General features: G+C 57.4%; 1 protein-coding gene across 5 annotated transcripts in view; it reads left to right on the top strand.

Moving 5' to 3' along the window:
• Window positions 1–21,095, top strand: part of SNED1 (sushi, nidogen and EGF like domains 1) — a 70,328-nt gene that overhangs the window by 14,995 nt on the left and 34,238 nt on the right. For 3 of the 5 annotated variants that reach the window (XM_069492566.1, XM_069491879.1, XM_069494615.1), the window contains exons 2-16: window positions 3,936–4,223; window positions 5,677–5,817; window positions 6,449–6,611; window positions 8,946–9,071; window positions 9,356–9,469; window positions 11,785–11,898; window positions 12,004–12,117; window positions 15,971–16,096; window positions 16,302–16,406; window positions 16,653–16,766; window positions 17,366–17,482; window positions 18,960–19,076; window positions 19,219–19,335; window positions 19,487–19,600; window positions 19,827–20,000. In XM_069492566.1, the coding sequence (XP_069348667.1) occupies window positions 3,936–4,223; window positions 5,677–5,817; window positions 6,449–6,611; window positions 8,946–9,071; window positions 9,356–9,469; window positions 11,785–11,898; window positions 12,004–12,117; window positions 15,971–16,096; window positions 16,302–16,406; window positions 16,653–16,766; window positions 17,366–17,482; window positions 18,960–19,076; window positions 19,219–19,335; window positions 19,487–19,600; window positions 19,827–20,000 (2,044 nt within the window). The remainder of the gene's footprint in view (window positions 1–3,935; window positions 4,224–5,676; window positions 5,818–6,448; window positions 6,612–8,945; window positions 9,072–9,355; window positions 9,470–11,784; window positions 11,899–12,003; window positions 12,118–15,970; window positions 16,097–16,301; window positions 16,407–16,652; window positions 16,767–17,365; window positions 17,483–18,959; window positions 19,077–19,218; window positions 19,336–19,486; window positions 19,601–19,826; window positions 20,001–21,095) is intronic. The other 2 variants (XM_069493256.1, XM_069493834.1) reach the window with 2 other exon arrangements.

The raw sequence follows: 21,095 nt of genomic DNA, 5'->3' as shown, positions 1-21,095 counted from the left end.
TGCTGTTTGTTCCACCTGTCTTGTATTTCTTTCTGTCCTTTCTTGCCATGTTTTATGCTGAGTGTTTTAATAATTCCACCTCATCCCTCTGTCAGCTGGGCGTATGTACACTGTTTCTATTCTTTTGGCGATTACCCCAGATAGTACAATGTACACGTTTAACATTAGCATTGATGTTCGCTAATAGGTTCATTTATACCTTTACCCTCCTCGAAAACTCAGTGACCTCGGAACACTGTAACATGACGTATCCACTCCTGCTTCCTATGCCATTGTTGTCATATGAATTTTAATTGGCATACTCTCTCACGGTTTCCGAGGCGGCAGTGTGCGCTGTTTCTGCACACGGCCGACATGCATCTGCCCTTCTTTCCTTCTTGCAGCTCTGACCTCATGTTTCCCTTTGACTTCAGGTTGATCCATTAGAATTTCTTTTAGTGTAGGTTTGTTGTTTATTATTTGTATAATTTATTTGTATAAATCGTATTTATTTTGCCTTCAGTAGTCTGAAGAGAAAAAACACACAAACTCAGAGTACTTTTTAAATGTCCCTCATTCAACAACAACAGTCAGCACGGAAGACTTCTGTGACCAGTGTCTGGGGTTTCCCCGCCAGAAGCAGGCAGCCAGTCCTCCAGCAGGCACCGGCGGGGTGCCCCCGTATGCGCCCCAACACCAGCTACCTGAGACAGTGTCAGATCTCACGGGGTGAGGGCTCAGTCCCCAAGGCCGCTTCAGACACCAGTGGCAAGTCCAAGCCTCCAGAGTTTCTGACTGACTGAATTGGGATTCCCACAACTCCCTCCTCAGGTTTGATTAATTTGCTAGAGCGGCGCCCAGAACTCAGGGAAACACCCACTGACGTTGGCCAGTTTATTGCAGAGGAGATTATGAAGGAGACAGACGAAGAGATGCACAGGGGAAGGTATGGGGAAGGGGGGTGGGGCCTTTGTGCCCTCCCTGGTGACACCACTCTCCAGGAACCTCCAGGTGTTCAGCTGTCCCAAATCTCTCTGAACCCTGTCCTTCTGGGTTTTAATGGAGACTTCATTACATAGGCACGGCTGATTCAATCATTGGCCATTGGTAATCAGCTTAACCTTCAGCCCCTCTCCCCTCCGTGGAGGCTGAGGGGTGTGGCTGGATGTCCTAACCCTCTAATCCTGCCTGGGTCTTTCCCGGGACCAGCCCCAATCCTGAAGCTACCTAGGAGCTAGCACACAAATGACATCACTTTGGAGAGTCTAAGGATTTGGGGAGCTGTATGTCAAGAAACGGGGTTGAAGACCAAATATACATTTCCCAATATCACAAGTAGAAAAGGATGTTGTATCTGGGTGAGACGTCATGTTGGCAGTTGTTCTCTTGCAGCACATTGAAAACATAATTCCACTGTTTTCTGTCTTCCATTGCTGTTCATGAGACATCGGCTGTCAGGCTACCTGCGATGCCCTTTTAAAAACTGTCTCCTTGTCATTGACTTTCTGCATTTCCAGCCTGTGTCTTATATGGACTTGTCTTTATTTTTCCAGCTAGTGGATCATGGGGATTATTGAATTTATGGTTTGATGTCTTTTATCAATTCTGGAAAATTCTCAGCTACTGCCTTTGTATCTCCTTTCCTTCTGGTGTTCCAAATTATATATTTGTTTGCTCATCTTACTAGTTCCCTTTGTATCTTTTCTTCTATATTCTCCATCTTTTTGTCTCTGTTCTAAATTCTGGATAGTTTCTTCTGACCTATCATTTAGTTCCACTTCACTAATTCTTTCTTAATTGCATCAGATCTGCTCTTAAATCTACCCAGTTAGTTCTTAATTTCTGTCATTTATTTGGCTCTTTAAAATAAAATGTCTTTTCAATTTTACTCATTTATTTTTAATCATAATAGATTTAGCAGGCATGAGTTGAATTCTGTTACATGTATATATGGTATAGCGGTAAAATATCTTTTTTTTTTTTTTTTTTTGAGACAGAGTTTCACTCTGTTGCCCAGGCTAGAATGAGTGCCGTGGCATCAGCCTAGCTCACAGCAACCTCAAACTCCTGAGCTCAAGCGATCCTCCTGTCTCAGCCTCCCGAGTAGCTGGGACTACAGGCATGCACCACCATGCCCGGCTAATTTTTTCTATATATATTTTTTTAGCTGTCCATATCATTTCTTTCTATTTTTTTAGTAGAGATGGGGTCTCGCTCTTGCTCAGGCTGGTCTCGAACTCCTGAGCTCAAACGATCCGCCCACCTCGGCCTCCCAGAGTGCTAGGATTACAGGCGTGAGCCACCGCGCCCAGCCGGTAAAATATCTTTTAAAAAATTTATTTCCATTCGTTATTTTTTTCATCCTAGCCTTTTTCCCCAAATTTTTTAAATTGTGGTAAAATACACATACTAATGACATAAAATTCACCATCTTAATTTTTAAGTGCACAGTTGAGTGGTATTAAAATGTGTTCACACTGGTGTAACCGTCAACGCCGTCTATTCCCAGGACTCTGAATCTTGCAAAGTTGAAATTCTGTACCCATCGAACACTGACTCCTCACTACCCCCTTCTCTCAACCCCTAGAAACCAACATTCTACTTTCTGTCTCTGTGAATGTGACCACCCAGGTACCTCATAAATGGAATCATATAATATTTAACTTTTTGTGACTGACTCTTAGCATAATGTCTGAGGGTCCATCCATGTTGTAGCAGGTGTCAAGATTTTCTTATTATACTTTTTAAAGCTGAGTAATATTCTATTGCATATATATGCCACATTGTGTTTACCCATTTATCCTCAATGAACACTTGGGTTGCTTCCAGTTTTTAGATGTTGTGAATACTGATGCCATGAACATGAGGATATAAATACAAATCTAAAGACCCTGCTTTCAGTTGGGCATGGCGGCACATGTCTGCACTGCCAGCTTCTCAGGAGGCTGAGGCTTGGGAGATCGCTTGAGCCCAAGAGTTCAAGACCAGCCTAGGTAACATAGTGAGACCGTATATGAAAAAAAACACCCTGTTTTCAATTATTTTGGTTATATACCCGGAAGTAGAATTGTTGGATCATATGGTAATTCTATTTTTAATTATTTGAGAAACCACTATACTGTTTTTCACAATGGCTGTACCGTTTTACCTTCCTACCACCAGTGCACAAGTATTCCAATTTCTTCGCATCCTCACCAACACTTGTTACTTTCCGGGTCTTTTTTTTTTTTTTTGGTAGCTACCCTAACAGATATGAGGTGGTACCTCACTGTGGTCTTGATTTGCGTCTCCCTGATGATTAGTGACGTTAAGCATCTTTTCAGGTGCTTATTGGCCATCTGTGTATCTTCTTTGCAGAAACACCTACTCACATCCTTTGCCCATTTTCAAATCAGGTTTTTATTGTTGAGTCTTAGGAGTTCTGTCTACATTTTGGGCATTAATTCTGTATCATATATGTGATTTGCAGAAATCTTCTCCCATTCTGTGGCTTTTACTTGTTAACAGTGGTTTTTGATGCACACAAGTTTTTCATTTTCATGAAATCCAGTTTGTCTAGTTTTTCTTTTGTTGCCTGTGTCTTTGGTGTCATATCCAGGGCTCTGCCCCACCCTCCCGAGGCCCCAGGCTGGACTGGGGCCTGGGAGCAGGAGCCACGGGGCAGGCCAGAGTGCCCCATCGCCTGAGACCAGGCCCGCATGGGGGCTCCCCACCCCCACAGTGGCTGCCCAGGGCTGGGCACTCTCCCAGGCATCGGGTACAGCACGCAGGCCAGAGCCTGTGCCCCGAGCACATGCCCGTCTGGAAGGGGGAGGAGCAGGGCCGAGTGGTCCCTTATCGGGGACCAGGGGCTGTCCGGCCACCCTTGGGGGATGTCTGGTGGGGGAGGCTGGGGAGACCACAGCCCACCACCCGCCCACACCCCCGTCAGGCCCTCTCTGGCTTCTGCCTCGCAGGTGAACAATAACGGGGTCATCTCCTTCCTGAAGGAGGTCTCTCAGTTCACCCCGGCAGCCTTCCCCATCGCCAAGGACCGCTGCGTGGTGGCCGCCTTCTGGGCAGATGTGGACAACCGGCGCGCAGGTGACGTCTACTACCGGGAGACCACCGACCTGGCCACGCTGCGCCGGGCCACGGAGGATGTCAGGCACTACTTCCCTGAGCTCCCAGGCTTCTCTGCCACCTGGGTTTTCATCGCCACCTGGTACCGAGTGACCTTCTTTGGAGGCAGCTCAGCTTCCCCTGTGAGTCCAGGCATTTGTCCTGGGGAGGGGAGGGCATCCGGTTTGGGCCCACCTTGACGAGGCAGGTCAGGCACCAAAAGGAAGGCTATGTGCTTTTAACCTTAGGCATCTTTGATTCCTGGTGACGCTGATTGGTCCTGGTGTCTTTGGCCGGCGGGACTCTGCTGTGTGTGTCTGTGCACAGCAGTGCCAGCTTCTCAGTCAGACTTGTGGTCTTTTTCTAATTGAGCCATAGAAGTTCTTCTTGAATTAAGGATATCAATAGTTTTATCTGCCATATATGTTATAAATACGATTTTCACTTTGTTGTTTGCTATTCAGTTTGATCTTATGGCATTTTTTAAATATTCAGAAATTTTCAGAGTCAAATGTGTAAATCTCCCTTTGGTTTTGTTGACATGCAAAGGTCCTGTCTCCTTCCCGAGCTACACGCATTTGTCTGCGTTTCTGCTGGGACTTCTGTATTCTCACATCAAAACCTTACTTGGTTTGGGATTTATTTTCATGTGTGGTGCAAGGCAGGGCTCTTATCTGAATCTTTTTCGGAGAGTTTTCTGTTTGTTCCAAGATCATTTCATAAACAATCCCAGTCCTTCGCCCCAAGCTGATACTGGATGTCTTATGCCACTGCCCACCAGTATTTTCATGGAATAGAGTTCTGTGAAAACCTTAAAACCTAATTATTTTTTTTTTCTTTTGAGACAGAGTCTCACTCTGTTGCCCCGGCTAGAGTGCCGTGGCGTCAGCCCAGCTCACAGCAACCTCAGGCTCCTGGGCTTAAGCGATCCTCCTGCCTCAGCCTCCCGAGTAGCTGGGACTACAGGCATGAGCCACCATGCCCAGCTAATTTTTTTTTATATACATATTTTTAGTTGGCCCACTAATTTTTTTCTATTTTTAGTAGAGACGGGGGTCTCGCTCTTGCTCAGGCTGGTATCGAACTCCTGACCTCGAGTGATCCACCTGCCTCGGCCTCCCAGAGTGCTAGGATTACAGGTGTGAGCCACCGCACCCGGCCAAAACCTAATTATTAAAAACACTTTTCCTTGGTTCCTCTTTTATCTTTCCTCTTTCTTTTTTTAGGTTTTTGTTTATTTCACCCAGAAAATTTTGTGGATTTGGTGGAATGAGCCCTCACCCTCTGTGCCCTAGAGGCTTGAGCCCTGGAGGGCAGGGACAGTGTCTGCCCCTCCCTGGACTCCACTCACTCGCCGGGCACCAATGTGGGCCGGGGGGGGGGGGGGCGGGGGGAGAGGGCCTGCGACATGGCACAGGCCCTGGGATGCAGAGGACGAGGCCATCAGGGTCCTGCCTTGGCTGACTGTCCAGTGGGGGAGACAGACACTGAACAAGTCAAGGGCTAGTGGATATGACACCGTGTGGGGACGGTGGGACAGGGCAGGGTCCTGTGGAATGGGGGGCAGGACCCTGTTCAGCCCCCTCTCCTCGGCAGGTCAACACATTCCAGACTGTGCTCATCACCGACGGCAAGTTCTCCTTCACCATCTTCAACTATGAGTCCATCGCGTGGACCACAGGCACACATGCCAGCAGTGGGGGCAATGCCACTGGCCTGGGGGGCATCGCAGCCCAGGTGGGTGGGTGCAGGGCTGGTGCTCAGTGTTCAGGGTCCCTGCTCCCCGCTGCCAGGATTGTCATGAGCTGATGAGGTAGGCGGGGGTCATCGTAGGCAGACCCCTCCCAGTACTACTCAGAGACCAGCGTGAGGTGTCCACGGTGAGCACATACACCTGGGGCCTCTTGCTGCCCAGAATCGCAAAAATCCGCAGGCCCAAAGGCATCTTTGTCCCCCGACCCACCCGGCCTAGCCCCACAGTCCCAGTCCCTGTTTAACAGCGGCCGCAGCAGCAGAAACGCCCTCGGTTCTGTGCGCACTGACCAAGGGGCTGTGGCTGGCAGGAAATCCCAGGTGTGGAGGGGGTGGGACCGGGACCGGACGTGGCTGCTGGGCCAGAGCCTTCGGGGCCGGCCGTGCGCACCCTCACCCACCGCCGGGCCACCTACCTTCGCTGGGGTCCACTTTCCTCAGCCGGGGAGCGGCCCCGGGGGCCAGCGCGGGAGGGGTGGGAGCCAGGGTCTCGCCCAGCAACTGTGCTTGGGCCCAGGACCCGGCTGGGAGGCGGCTGACCCCGGCAGGAGTGCGGCGGGGCGGGGAGCCCCACCGTCTGCAAAGCCGACAGCCCGCCTCCTTCCCGCCACCCCAGGCCGGCTTCAACGCGGGCGACGGGCGGCGCTACTTCAGCATCCCCGGCTCCCGCACGGCGGACGTGGCCGAGGTGGAGACCACCACCAACGTGGGCGTGCCCGGGCGCTGGGCGTTCAGAATCGATGATGCCCAGGTGCGCGTGGGGGGCTGCGGCCATACAAGTAAGAGGACAGGGCGGGGAGGGCTGAGGAAGGGGTCGGCGGCAAATGGGCGAGGGACGAGAGGAGGGCGGGATGCTGACCGTGAGCGCAGGGGCTGCGGACGCCTGGCTGGGCCCCTCGGCCAGGGGCGCGTGAACCCGAGCAGGTCCCCGCTGGTCCCTGAGCTTCCGTTTCCAGCTGGAGAAGCCTTCGTGCCTCTGCTCTGGGCGGGGTGGCAGAGGATCCTCTGGAGACGGCGGTTGGGGTGCAAAGAGTTCCGGGTCCTCGAGGGAGGAGGGGCCAGGGACGCTGGGCGGGGGAGGGGCACCCTGCGGTCTCCGAGAGCCCCAGGGCACCTGCGAGGCCGGTTCTCTCATCGCCCCACGTCTGGTGGGGTTTGGTGTGTTTGACAAACCCGAGCATCGCGTAGAGGGGGCGGTTCCAGGGGTCCCTCCGGCCCAGACCGCGCGAGCACAGCGTGGGTCCCAGGGCCTAGCGTGTGGGCCTGAGAACAGCCCGCCCGCCCGCAGACCCGTGGATCCCAGCTCCGGCCCTGCCCCGCGCGGCCCCCGGGCATCACGGAACCTTCTGCGGCATCGCAGCTCACGCGCGGGGCGGGCGCCACGCGATCCGCCAGCCGCTCGCACGAGCCTCCACGCCCGGAGCCGGCGCCGCGCGCCTGCCACCCGCAGCCGGCCGGAGACGGCGGCTTCTCCCCAGCCGAGTCCGCAGCGAGCGCAGCGCAGGACCGGCGGGTGGCAGGCGCGCGCGCCCCGTGGGGGCCGTGCAGCATGGCGGGGGCGGGGCGTACGGGGCACGTGCGCGCGCAGTACGGCGGGCGTCGGGGGCAGACGTGCGCGCGCAGCTCGGGGGAGCGCAGCCAGAGCGTGCACGCGCGGCGCTCACACGAGGATGAGCCCGCGATGAGAGACCCGGGGAACCCGAGCCTGCCTCGCACTGGGGCGCGAACAAGCCCCAGCTTGAGTCTGAGCTTAGGGAGGACGTGCCCAAGGGGCCGCCACCCCAGCCCGGTGAGCAAGCCGAGCACCTGCACGGAGCGCACCTGTACGGAGCCCACCTGTAGCCCCAGGCCCCGCCCCCGGGCCGTGCCTGCCCCGCCCACCCGGGCTGTGTGCGGGCGGGGACAGCGCTCTGTCAGCCGCTCCGGGAACAGTGGGCGGTGAGGTCAGGTCACCCGCCAATGGCCGGAGCCTTGGGTTGTGGTTGAGGAGTGAGGGGACGCAGGTGTGGCCAGGCCCATGCTCCCCGGAGGGGCTGCAGGCTGCGAGCCTGGGGAGGGGACCCCCAGAAGAGGGTGCAGTAGCCCCTCGGGGACCCGCTCCCAATGTGGAGAGCCGCTCTTCACTGGGCCAGGTCTGGGGAGGAGCAGCGGGAGGAGGCACCGCTGGGTGGCCCTCAGCAACGCGGCGCCGCTGGGGCGGGACGCAGCCGGGACACAGCCACTGCAAGCCAGGCCTCCAGTTCCGGGGTTAAGAAAACATGGGCTTCCTCAGGAAGGTGGGTCGGTTCATACCCGAGAGGCGCGCAGCCGTGTCGGGAAGTGTAATCCCGGGACGGTGGGACTCCTGCAGGCAGCCACCTGCAGCTGCAGCGCAGCCAGACCCGCGACCAGGGCTGAGCTGCTAATGGGATGGGGGGTGCCCGCCAGGAGCAGAAGCAGTGCAGAGGCATCCGCAGCCCTCGCGGTGTGCGGGACCACCTGGTCCTTTCCGGAGTCTCCCCGGGGCCCTCCAAACAGGCAGAGTCCGTGGATGCTTCTGTCACCCGCGGGTCTGTGCCTCCTAATCGCAAGTTTCAGCGGCCTTGCTCCTCCAGGGATGGAGCCCCATGAGCCAACCCCCTCCTAGAGGGACTGGGCAGGGGGTCCAGTCCCAGACCCCAGGAGACCCTCCCTGGGTGGCAGGCCAGGCTTCGAGAAACACTGCTCTGTAAGCTGAGTGCCAGCCTCTCAATTTACACGCAAGGAAAGCAGGAGGGGAGGCTGACTACGCCGAACTTCTAGAATTGTCCGTGGCGGTTTTGGGAAGGATTAAGGGACCAGGAAGCTGCTGTGGGTGACAGTGGCTCTGGGGAGTCTGCTCCACAGGAAGCCACATCAAAGCTCAGGATCTGCCGCAGGAGATCCAGGCAGACAGCACACCCACGGTGCTGGGCTCCCCGCCCAGACCTGGGAAGTGCGACCGTGGAGGCTCTGCCACCGGTGCTGCGGTCACTCCACTGCCCAGAGGTCGATCCTCTGGGTCAGGGGAGGGAGGGGACGTGGCTCTGTGCACGGCTCTCCTGCCCGAGTCCGAGAGGCGGCAGGTGAGGCTGTAGCTCCTCCTGTGTCCGCAGCCTCCGTGTGCCTGGCCCTGCGCCCCTGCCTCAACGGCGGCAAGTGCATCGACGACTGTGTCACCGGCAACCCCTCCTACACCTGCTCCTGTCTTTCGGGCTTCACGGGGCGGAGGTGCCACCTGGGTGAGTGGCTGGCCCAGGACAGGGCTGCACTGGGCTCAGGAGGCACAGCCAGTGGCCCTGAGAGCCCGAGGGCACCAGGTCCAGGGTCTCCGTCCCCACAGTGTGGGTGGCATGCTTGGGGGACTGTGGGGGACCAAATGCCGTGGCTCTCTGACAGCGAGTGCAGTGGGTGGGTGGGTGCCGCTGGCCCTGGCTGCTCTGTCTGAGCCGAGCTCAGGGCTGGCTCATCTGTCCCCACCCAGCCCGTTCCCTCCACTGAGGCCCCAGCCCGCCTCGTGTTTCAGATGTGAACGAGTGTGCTTCCCACCCGTGCCAGAACGGCGGGACCTGCACCCACGGTGTCAACAGCTTCAGCTGCCGGTGCCCGGCTGGCTTCGGGGGACCCACCTGTGAGACAGGTAAAAGGAAGCCACCCGGCCCCAGTGGCTCTGCTGGCTGCAGGAGTGGGGCCTGGGACAGCCCGTCCCAGCAAGGTCTGCGTGCTGCAGGGAGGCTGGCCGCAGATGTGGGCGGCCCGACTGCCCGCCGCTCCCTCCACCTGCCCCCCCCCCAGCCTGCTCTTCTGCAGCGGCTGCCACCAGGTTCAGCCTCCACCTACCTGTCCTCAGACCAGCACCTCTTGAGGCCCCACCCTTGCCCTTCACACACTGGGTGAAGAAAGGGGGACCCCCCCCTCCAGCCCCCCGTCTCACTACAGGGCTGCACGCAGGAAGCTTTAGAATTCCCTAAGATCCAAGCACCGTGCCCGCCTGCTCCCTGACTGGCCCAGCGGACACACACCCCGGCGCCGCACCCACTGCTCTGGGACAATTATTTGTAAAAACATGTAACAGACTCTTTAGATCAAATATGTTTAAGTAGCAACTGTATCACTATCTCCATCTAGAAAACAATTTCTATCAGAGACTTATGGCCACAGGACGTTGTCCGTACTGAACTGCAGGGTATTACATATTCCTATTGGAGAGAAATACAGTTCAATGGCAATGAGACTTTCACACCTAAACACGTGGGAGTGCAATTCTGCAGGGCAAATGGGATTTCAAGGTGCAGAAGGAGCAAAGCAGAATTTCCAGTGCACTGAAAGGTCACACACAGACAAGGACAGGTGGCCCCAGTGTGGGTGGCATGCTTAGGGGACTGTGGGGGACCAAATGCCGTGGCTCTCTGACAGCAAGTGCGGTGGGTGGGTGGGTGCCGCTGGCCCTGGCTGCTCTGTCTGAGCCGAGCTCGGGGCTGGCTCGTCTGTCCCCACCCAGCCCCTGGGGCCACGCTGCTCCCACTCCCCTGCCACAGCCAGAGTGTCAGAGCACACCCCAAGCAAAGGAGTTTTTCTTCCTCCTGTGTTGCTAAGCGAGGCGGGTGGGGTGGGGCAGGGGCTGTCGCAACCAGGAGGCCAGCAGTGTCTCCTTACCCCCGCGCAGCAAGCTCGCTCCTCATGCGGTGCCGGCCCGGGGCCCGGCTGCAGGGGACCCAGGGCCTGAGGAGTGACCCCAGGATGGTCGGGCAGAGCTTCCCAGGGGAGCAGGCAGCTCCCCAGCAGGGTCAGGCAGGCTGGCAGCCACGCATCGGCAGTGGCCTGCCCCAGGTTCCAGAAGCCCTGGTGAGGGCCCTTAGAGGGCTTGGGTCTGGCACCGGAACCTGGCTCAAGTCCTGGTTCTGCAGCACGCTGGCTGTGTGTGGCCCTGACCCCCAGCCGTGGCTTCCTGGGTGTGGCTGTGGCAACACCCTCAGGTACACACCCCCACCTGACCCCCCTGCAAAGAGACTCCTGAGACCAGGAAGCCCACCACAGCCCCCTGAGCCCACAGCAGGGGTGCCCCCAGCCATAGCCGAGGATGTGCCCCTAGGTAGTCACTCTGGTGGAGCTAGGGCCAAGGAGACGGGGGCACCATGTGCCCCCAGCCACCAAAGTGCTTCTATACTTCCTAGGGTGGGGGTCAGGCCTTCCTGTCTCCCTCCTGTGCCGAGGAGGAGGGTCCCACTGTCCCTGCATGACTCCAGGGGCTGCCACATGCTCTGGGCCCTGTCTGCTCTCTGCATCGAGTTGGTTTTGGAACGACCCATGGCTCCCCTCCCTGCCCCCCGCTCTGTAGCCAGGGGACAAAGGCGAGGAGCTGGGACACCTGGGCCAGGTGCTCTAGGGGTCGAGGAGGCAGAGTGGAGCGTGGGCACCCCCTGCTCACTCCCACTCTGTGACCAGGGGCCTGAGTCCCTGTGCATGGCCATTCCTGCACAGGGGACCACCTGCACCATCTCGGCCCTCAGCCTGGCCCTGTCTGGGCCCCCCCTACACCCTGGGTACTGTACACCCTTCACGGTCACGGCTCAGTCACAGCCTGGGCCCCAGAACCCCCTTCCTCTGCAACAGCTCCCGTCACCGTCCGCTTGGCTGGAGAACTGCCCGCCCCCAGAGGGCAAGAGCTGGTCCGATTCATGCCCACTCCCCCCACCCCGCCGCCCAGCGCACACACACGGTCCCCTCCCCAGGTTTGCTGAATTAGACCCAACTCAGATGGGGCTTTGGGTGGCTGGTCAGGACAGCCCTAGCCAGGCCCCACCCACCTGTCACCCTCGGAGACCCCTGCCGGGCCCCCTGCCCTGCAAGCTGAGTGTGTGGGGTGGGGCTCTGCAGGTGTCCCCAGGAGCTTCTGCCCCACCAGGCAACCACAGCCTGGAGTCCAGTGATCTGTCCACACCTCTTCCCTTGTAGCCCAATCCCCCTGTGACACCCAAGAGTGTCAGAATGGCGGCCAGTGCCAGGCAGAGAGCGGCTCTGCGGTGTGTGTGTGCCAGGCTGGGTACACGGGGGCAGCCTGCGAGACGGGTGAGTAGCTTGCCCCGGGGTCAGGGAGGGGCTCCCACCTGTGGCCAGATGCTGGGTGCAGGGCCACAGCCTGGCTCAAGCCAAGCCCCCCTCTGCTGCCCCCAGAGGTGGACGAGTGCAGCTCTGACCCCTGCCTGAACGGAGGCTCCTGCGTTGACCTGGTGGGGAATTACACCTGCTTGTGTGCAGAGCCCTTCGAGGGACCTCACTGTGAGACAGGTAACTTCTCAACAAATGTGGTTTGAACAATTAGACTTTCTTGTGCAAAAAATGAACCTCAGTTTAAACCTCACACCGTGTACCTGGATGAACACAAAAGGGATCATAGCCCTAAATGGAAAATGTAAAAACTACAGCATTTTTAGAGGAAAACATAAGAAAAATATCTTTGGTACCTTGCCTTAGGCAAAGTGTTCTTAGGTAAGACAGCAAAACCATGATTCATAAAAGGAAAAATCGGTAAGTTAGACTTCATCAAAATTAAGAACTTTTGCTTTGTGAAAGACATGGCTAAAAGAATGAAAAGGCAAGCAGCGACTGGGAAAATGTTTGCAAAACCCGTATCTGACGAAAAACGTGTAGCTAGACTCATAAAGAACTCGCAAAGCTCACCTGTGAGAAAGCAACCCCCTGAAAAATGGAGAACAGACTGGAATGGACACTCGGCCACAAAGGCCATGTGGAAGTGACCATGCACAGGACCAAACGCTCTTGCCGTCACCCCACCACAGCAGTGTGAGAATGGCTAAAATAGAGAATACCGGTGCGGTGTGGACGCAGAGCAGCTGACACCCGCACGCGTTTCCGGTGGGAACACAAAACGGTTCATCCGCCCTGGAAACCATTCGGCAGTTTTTCAATCAGGTTAAACATACAGCTTGTGATATGACCCCGTAATGTCACTCCTAGGAGTTAGCCCTAAAGAAATGAAAACTTATGTTTACACAAAAATATGTATATGACTGTTTATGTCTATTTATAGTTACCGAAACGCTGGAACCCAAGAACCCCTCACTGTGGGAATGGACAGACAAACTGCGGCACCTCTGTACGATGGAGCACACTCGGTCAGGAAAAGGGCGAATCGCAGGTACCTACAACCTGCATGGATCTCAGAGACATCATGCTGAGTGAAAGTCTCGAAAGATTACGATGGAATTGTTCCACCTCGACAGCACTCTTGACAAGACATAACCACAGTGAGGAACAGATGAATAGTCACCAAGGGCTCAGGGCTCTGTGACTCTGAAGAGACAGAACTCAGGAGTCTGTTGGGGTAATGGAGAGTTCCGTGTCCTGACTGTGGTGGGAGTTAAACAAATCTCTACACGTGTTAAATTCACAGAAATATACAGAGAACAAAAGTCAATTTTACTGTATGCTTATTTACAAAGATAAATTTTGAAAGTACACGAAGAACCAACATCATTTTTTGCAGATCTAGAAAAAATAATTCTACGCTTTGTATGGAACCAGAGAATACCCTGTACAGCAAAAGCAATCTTAAGCAAAAAGAACAAATTGGGAGGCATCAATTTACCAGACTTCAAGCTATACTACGAGGTTATAGTAACTAAAACAGCATGGTACTGGCACAAGAACATAGACCAATGAACATAGACTGAGAACCCATATATAAAACCACCCTGATCTTTGACAAAGCAGACAAAGACATACACTGGGGAAAAGAACCCTTGTTGAATAAATCGTTCTGGGAAAATTGGATAGCCACATGTAGAAGACTGAAACAGGATCTATGCCTTTCACCTCACAAAAATCAATTCACGATGGATAACAGACTTAAACCTAAGGCATGAAACTATAAGAATTCTAGAAGAAAATGTTGGAAAAACTCTAATAGACATTGGCCTAGGCAAAGAATTTATGAGGAAGACCCCAAAGGCAATCACAGCAACAACAAAAATAAATTAATGGGACCTGATCAAATTAAAAAGTTTCTGCACAGCCAAGGAAACTATCATGAGAGCAAACAGACAACCTACAGATGGGAGAAAATATTCACATGCTACACATCTGATAAAGGGCTGATAACTAGAATCTATTTAGAACTCAAAATCAGCAAGAAAAAAATCAAACAACCCTATCAAAAAGTGGGCAAAGGACATGAATAGAAATTTTCAAAAGAAGACAGAAGAATGGCCAACAAACATGAAAAAATTCTCAACATCTCTAATCATCAGGGAAATGCAAATCAAAACCACAATGAGATATCACATCACTTAACTCCAGTGAGAATGGCCTTTATCAAAAAGTTCCATAACAATAAATGTTGGCGTGGATGCGGAGAGACAAGAACACTCATACACTGCTGGTGGGACTGCAGACTAGTGCAACCCCTGTGGAAAGCAATATGGAGATACCTTAAACAGATACACGAAGACCTACCATTTGATCCAGCAATCCCATTATTGGGCATCTACCCAAAAGAACAAAAGTCATTCTATAAAAAAGACACCTGCACCCGAATGTTTATAGCAGCATAGTTCACAATTGCAAAGATGTGGAAACAACCCAAGTGCCCATCAATACATGAGTGGATTAATAAAATGTGGTATGTGTGTACCATGGAGTTCTACTCAGCTATAAGAAACAATGGTGATCTAGCACCTCTTGTATTACCCTGGATGGAGCTGGAGCCCATTCTACCAAGTGAAGTATCACAACAATGGAAACACAAGCACCACATGGACTCACCATCAAATTGGTTTTAACTGATCCACACTTAAGTGCACATATAGTAGCAACATTCACTGGGTGTCGGGCAGATGGGAAGGGGAGGAGGGGGTGGGTATATTCACACCTAGTGGGTGCCGTGTGCACCGTCTGGGGGATGGACACGCTTGAAGCTCTGACTCAGGTGGGGCAAAGGCAATATATGTAACCTAAACATTTGTACCCCCACAATATGCTGAAATTCTAAAACATTAAATAAAAAGAAAGTACATGAAGAAATCGAACATCTGAATTAAAAAGATAAAGTAAGAAGTTGGCAAACACTAATCAAGAGAAGGATGGAGTGGCTGTATTAGTATCCAGTAAATTCAACTTTAGAATAACGGATATTACCGTGGAGGAAGAGGGAGCTTTTATGATCGTAAAGAGTTCGATTCGTCACAAAGGTGCGACTCGCACTATGCGCCTGTCAGCGTGACGGGAGCACCAGCCGCAGCGCTGACTGCAGGGAGGGGCCACCGTCATTACTGGGGGTGTCAACACTGCTCCCCAGCACCCGCGGCACACGGAAGCTCGGCCGCACGCGAGCGGAGCACTGTCACCCCCGCCGCCCCGCGGCAGGCCGTGCTGAGGGCCGGGAACTGGGGCCCAGTGAACCTGCACGGCTGCCTTTTCTTCCCACAGCGAAACCGAACCGGCGGCCAGCAGCAGAGAGACACCTGGAAATCCCTAAGATCCTGCTGACGGGCTGCTCGGTCAGAAACGTCTGCAGGGCCCTGGCCCTCGCTGGGCCTCCCGTGTGCTCCTCTGTCCCCGGAGGAGCTGGGGGATGCGGAGCCGGGGGGTGCGCGGCCGCTGCAAGTCGGTTTCCAGAAAATAAGCTCCTGGCTTAAATCCCACCACTGAGAACAGAGGTTAAAACCCAACAGGCGGGCCGGGCGCGGTGGCTCACGCCTGTAATCCTAGCACTCTGGGAGGCCGAGGTGGGCGGATCGTTTGAGCTCAGGAGTTCGAGACCAGCCTGAGCAAGAGCGAGACCCCATCTCTACTAAAAATAGAAAGAAATTATATGGACAGCTAAAAAATATATATATATAGAAAAAATTAGCCGGGCATGGTGGTGCATGCCTGTAGTCCCAGCTACTCGGGAGGCTGAGACAGTAGGATCGCTTGAGCTCAGGAGTTTGAGGTTGCTGTGAGCTAGGCTGACGCCACGGCACTCACTCTAGCCTGGGCAACAGAGTGAGACTCTGTCTCAAAAAAAAAAAAAAAAAAACCCAACAGGCGATGGGGGCACTGGGCAGGGGGCCAGCCCCTCCCTACCCTCAGCCTCCCCCCTGCTCCCACGTGGCCACGGTGACCACTGTCTTTCTTGCAGGAAGCCAGCGCGTGCCTGATGCCTGCCTCTCGGCCCCCTGCCAGAACGGGGGCACCTGTGTGGACGCGGATCAGGGCTACGTGTGCGAGTGCCCCGAAGGCTTCATGGGCCTGGACTGCAGGGACGGTGCGTCTGGGCTGCTGGGGGCGTGGGGCCGGGCCGGGGCAGGAGACCCGGGAGGGTCCTTCCGTGGATTGTGCGTGCAGGAAGCACCCACGAAAGGACACGTGCGAGTGTCTTTATGGGGAGGTGCCAGGGGCGGGGCAGGGTCAGGAGGGAGCCCGTCCTCCTGCACCCCCACATGGGAGGCGCCTCCCTCTCTCCGTGGCAGGAATCCCCAACAGCTGCGAGTGCCGCAACGGAGGCCGATGCCTGGGCACCAACACCACCCTCTGCCAGTGCCCCCCGGGCTTCTTCGGGCTCCTCTGTGAGTTCGGTAGGTGCCAGGGCCGGGGCAGGGAGCACCCCTGTAGTGGGTAAGAGTGTGGCCCAGCCTGGGCGGGGGTCTACAGGCCCAGACCCTGGACCCCCCAACTCCACCCCAAGAGGGCCCAGCAGCAAGAGTGCCTGAAGCTGGTCACCCTGTTGGGGTCCCTGGGTCTTGGGGAGCCCCACGCTTGTCTCGGACGTGAGGTCCCCAGGAAGACATGTCGGGTGCGGGACGGACGCTCCCTCTCTGCAGAAGTCACGGCCATGCCCTGCAACATGAACACGCAGTGCCCGGACGGGGGCTACTGCATGGAGTACGGGGGCAGCTACCTCTGCGTCTGCCACACCGACCACAACGCCAGGCACTGTGAGTGGCTCGGGACGGGCCTGCGGGGCTGGGGCCTGGCCAAAGCCAGGGGCGGGGTCTCTGGAAGGAGAGGGCAGTGGTGTAGGGGGCTTCCCTCGGGCTCTGCGAGGCCCTGCACCTGCGGGGACCTCTCTGCAGAGCCACTTGCAGCGCGGGCTGGACGTCCCCTTGCTGCCCTCCGGCAGCTCGCGGAGGGAAGAGCACTTGGGCAGGTGCGCAAGCCCCACGCGGGGTCTTCCCTGGGCCCCCGGCACGAGCGAGTAGGCGTGTGCCGTTACAGCCACTGCCACACGCTCGTTAGTGTGCAGAGGACCCGAACGTCATGTGCAGTCACATGTGGTAATGACAGTGACGCACAAGGACACTGTGGCGTAGCTCAGTCCCAGCCAGGGAGGGGAGGTGAGCTCTGGCAAAACCAAGAATAACAGAAACTCCTGGAGGCCTCAGAGCCGCTGTGCGAACCGCGGCACCCGCGGATGGCTTTTAAGTGACCCTGGTTCCGGGCAGGGTGTCAGGGTGACCCGGCAGGCGCAGCGCCCTGCCAGCCACTGGCCGAGCAGGGCACGCGGCGCGCTCTCAGGATCGCTCTCTGCCCCCAGCCCTGCCGTCGCCCTGCGACTCGGACCCCTGCTTCAACGGAGGTTCCTGCGACGCCCAGGACGACTCCTACACGTGCGCGTGCCCGCGGGGGTTCCACGGCAGGCACTGCGAGAAAGGTAGGGCGGCCGGGCGCACCCTGGAGGGCGCCCGCCCGGCCGCAGGCCAGGCTCTGGGCCCACCGTCCTGGTCCCTGCTGCTTTCTCAGTTACTCTTGCGCCCCCTCCGCAGCCCGGCTTGCTGCCGCGCCCGCCCGGTCTCTGTGGGGTCGAGCGCCACGCAGTTGCACTGCCTTTGTGGCCTGCGGTCCTTGCCTTGCTCTCCTCACTGCAGGCTTCACTTTCTGCTCGGCATTTTTCCAAACAGAGCTTAGGATCATTGCACTAAGTTTGTTTTCTTTTTTAAAGTTTCATTAGGACTTGGGTTAAATCCCATTCAGGGGGGAGAATGTCGACATTTAGCCACTTAAGAAATATCAGTGTTCTTGGTCCGTGCGCTGCGGCGTGTAGAGCTGTCCTTGCCAGCGCCCACCCAGACGCCCACCAGTGCCCCTCCAGCACGGCGGGCATCGCTTGGTGCTGCGGGTGCCACCTGACCCCAGCGTGGCCCGGCCCGTTCTCCTGGGGCTCGGGGCCCTGGGAGCCGCAGCGCGGCCTGTGTGGGGCCAGCGCCTCAGTGGACTCACCTGGAAGCCTTCCCAGGGCACCTGTCCTGCTCTGTACCGTGTCCCTGAGGGCAGGACCCTGACGTCAGACCCCTGGGACCCCCAGGGTCCCCACACGCCTGCAGCAGGGGAGGGGTTTCCAAAGAGAAGGCCCACTGCTTGGTTCCCTGCAAGACCTGCCAAGGTCTTTTGCCTCGACACATTCCTAGGACCACCCAAGGGCCCCACAACCCACCCTGGCCCCCTCCAGCTGCGCATCCCCCAGGGAGGTGCGGAGCCAGGCCCCGGCATGTGGGGTCATCCTGCCCCTGCCCAGAGCCCACACCTCCTTTCTGGCCAGGCCCCCAGCACCCAGTGTCCCTGCCCTGATGGTTCCGTGCCCACCCCAGGACCTGCACAGACCCCCCAGGTCCCAGCTAATGGGAGCAGGGGGAGCCACCAGTGTGGACACCTCTGGGCACAGAGGAGGGACGAAGCGGGGACTCGAGGTGGCTGCTCTCAGGGAGGGGCAGTGGAGCTGGGATCTGCCACCTGTGAGGCCCTCGGCATGTGGGGTGGGCAGAGACGGGGGTCGCGGGGGCAGGGACAGGCCCCTCCTGCACACCTTCCCCCACGAACGCCCAGGAGTCCAGGGGTTCTAAGCTCACTGGCCCTGTGAAGGTGTGACTGGTCAAGGTGGGCGGGCAGACAGGTTTGATTCTCTGTGCAGAGAGGAGAGGACAGGCGGGCCCTTTGCTGTGTGAGGCTGAGTGGGGGATCCCCGCCCGCCCCACCCTGTGTGCACCCGGCTGGCTTGGCCCCTGCTGCGGCTGGGCCAGACGGCCTGCCAGGCCCACCCAGGGGCAGGGGGCTGAGAAGACCCAGTAGAGGGAAGTGGGCGCCACAGGGCCAGGGCCGGCCCTTGTTCACCCGCCTCTCTGTCCTTCCGACAGCCCGGCCACACCTGTGCAGCTCGGGGCCCTGCCGCAACGGGGGCACGTGCAAGGAGGCGGCCGGCGAGTACCACTGCAGCTGCCCCTACCGCTTCACCGGGCGGCACTGTGAGATCGGTGCGGCCCCGGGCTGGGCGGGCAGGACGACGGGCCGGCCCAGCTGCCCTGGTCTGCTCGGGACCGTGCTCAGGAAGATGCCCCAGCTCCGGGGCTCAGGGAGTCCCGACGCCTGACCCAGCGGGGTGCCCTGTGCTTCCAGGGAAGCCAGACTCCTGCGCCTCCGGCCCCTGTCACAACGGTGGCACCTGCTTCCACTACATCGGCAAATACAAATGCGACTGTCCCCCGGGCTTCTCTGGCCGGCACTGCGAGATAGGTGAGGCGGGAGGGGACGTCTCTGTGGGTGTGAAAACAGGCCCGGTGGGCAGGGCTGCGCCAGGCCTGCAGGGGAGAGTGGAGCTGGGTGACGCCCTGTGCAGCCGGAGGCCTCAGCAGAGACCCTCAGGGGACCTTCCTTTGTCCTGCAGCCCCCTCCCCCTGCTTCCGGAGCCCGTGCGTGAACGGGGGCACCTGTGAGGACCTGGGCTCCGATTTCTCCTGCCACTGCCAGGCAGGGTACACCGGACGCCGGTGCCAGGCAGGTGAGAGGGACGGTTGGGGTGGGGGATGGGATTTCTTCCTAACCTGCAGAGCTGGGCGGGGCAGGGATGGGGAAGGAGGAAGACACGCCTGGGGCAGCCAGACCCCGGGAGGGAAAGTGCTGGGAGGGGCCTGCCTGGCCCTGCAGCCTGGTGGGCGGAGGGCAGGGCATGGGGAGGGGCCGGTCGGGAGCAGGACGGTGTGGGACAGGCTGCTGTGCCCTTGCAGAGGTGGACTGCGGCCCCCCCGAGGAAGTGAAGCATGCCACGCTGCGCTTCAATGGCACGCGGCCAGGCTCGGTGGCCCTGTACGCGTGTGACCATGGCTACAGGCTGAGTACCCCCAGCCACGTCCGGGTCTGCCAGCCACACGGTGTCTGGAGTGAGCCTCCCCAGTGCCTCGGTGATTCTTTGGGCCCTCGGGGGCGGGGCAGGTGGGGCCCACACCCTCCGGACCCTGCAGGGCTGCGGGCCCCAGCCTGGACCATCACTGTCAGCTTTGCTGGGGACCATTCACTAAGGGCTTCCCTGTCCCCAGAGCAACCAGAGCAGGCTGTCACACAGCCACACGCTCCCACTGCAGGGGAAGCAGAGGCCGAGAGGCGGCCCAAGGGCAGAGGCCTAGAGGGGCAGATGCAGGTCAGGACCCCCCAGACCTGTGGAGTCACAGCCTGCAGTTGAGCAAGATCCCCCTTATCCGGCAGCTGTTTGGGGGGTGCTGCTCCGGGGAGCATCATCTCCGGCCCGCGCGTCTGTACCCCAGAGCGGGTGCGTGGCCCAGAGGCGGGGCCCCCTTTGACCGGGCCGCAGAGGCAGGGCAGTAAGGTGACTGCAGGTGCAGGGTACTAAGCCAGGGCAGTCCAAACTGTCCTCCAGAAACCTGTGGATGTTAACACGGTTTCTGTGAAACAGGGATTTTCAGACAAATAAGCGCAGGGCGGGGGCGCCGGCATCCCGGATGAGCAGGGCACTCGGTGCATCGCGACCTTCCGGACACCCTGAAAGGCCAGGCCCAGCCTACTCAGCCTCGAGCAGGCAGACAATTCAGGAAAACAGAGGGGACCAACTTTCCCTCACTCCCGTCCCTTCAAACCCAGGGGAGTTCGGTCCTGTCGGGGAGACCACCCCCTCCACGGCTCCCCCCACGCGTTGCCAGAGGAGACGCAGAACCGCCAGGGCTGTGAGCTCGCCAGCCTGGACACCAGGGAACCTGGGACGTGCAGCTGCCTCAAAACACAGCAGAAAAGCCCATCACAGGGGCAGGAGCTTCCGCTGTGGGCTCCTCTGTCCCTGCACGTGCTGTGTCTGCCAAGCAGGGAGTCAGGACACACAGCCTAGAGAAGAAACGGTCAACAGAAACAGGCTACAGACCACCCAGCTGTCGGAATTTGCAGACAAGGACTTTAAAATGTCATAAATATGTTAAATAAAATAAAGACAAAATGAATGCGAGAATAGAGAATTTGGGCAGGAAAAGAATTTTAAAGTAACAAGATAA

The sequence above is a fragment of the Eulemur rufifrons genome, chromosome 1, assembly GCF_041146395.1.
Source record: "Eulemur rufifrons isolate Redbay chromosome 1, OSU_ERuf_1, whole genome shotgun sequence".
NCBI lineage: Eukaryota > Metazoa > Chordata > Mammalia > Primates > Lemuridae > Eulemur > Eulemur rufifrons.
The sequence above is the reverse complement of the archived record's forward strand: the minus strand, read 5'-3'. Positions and strand labels throughout refer to the sequence as shown.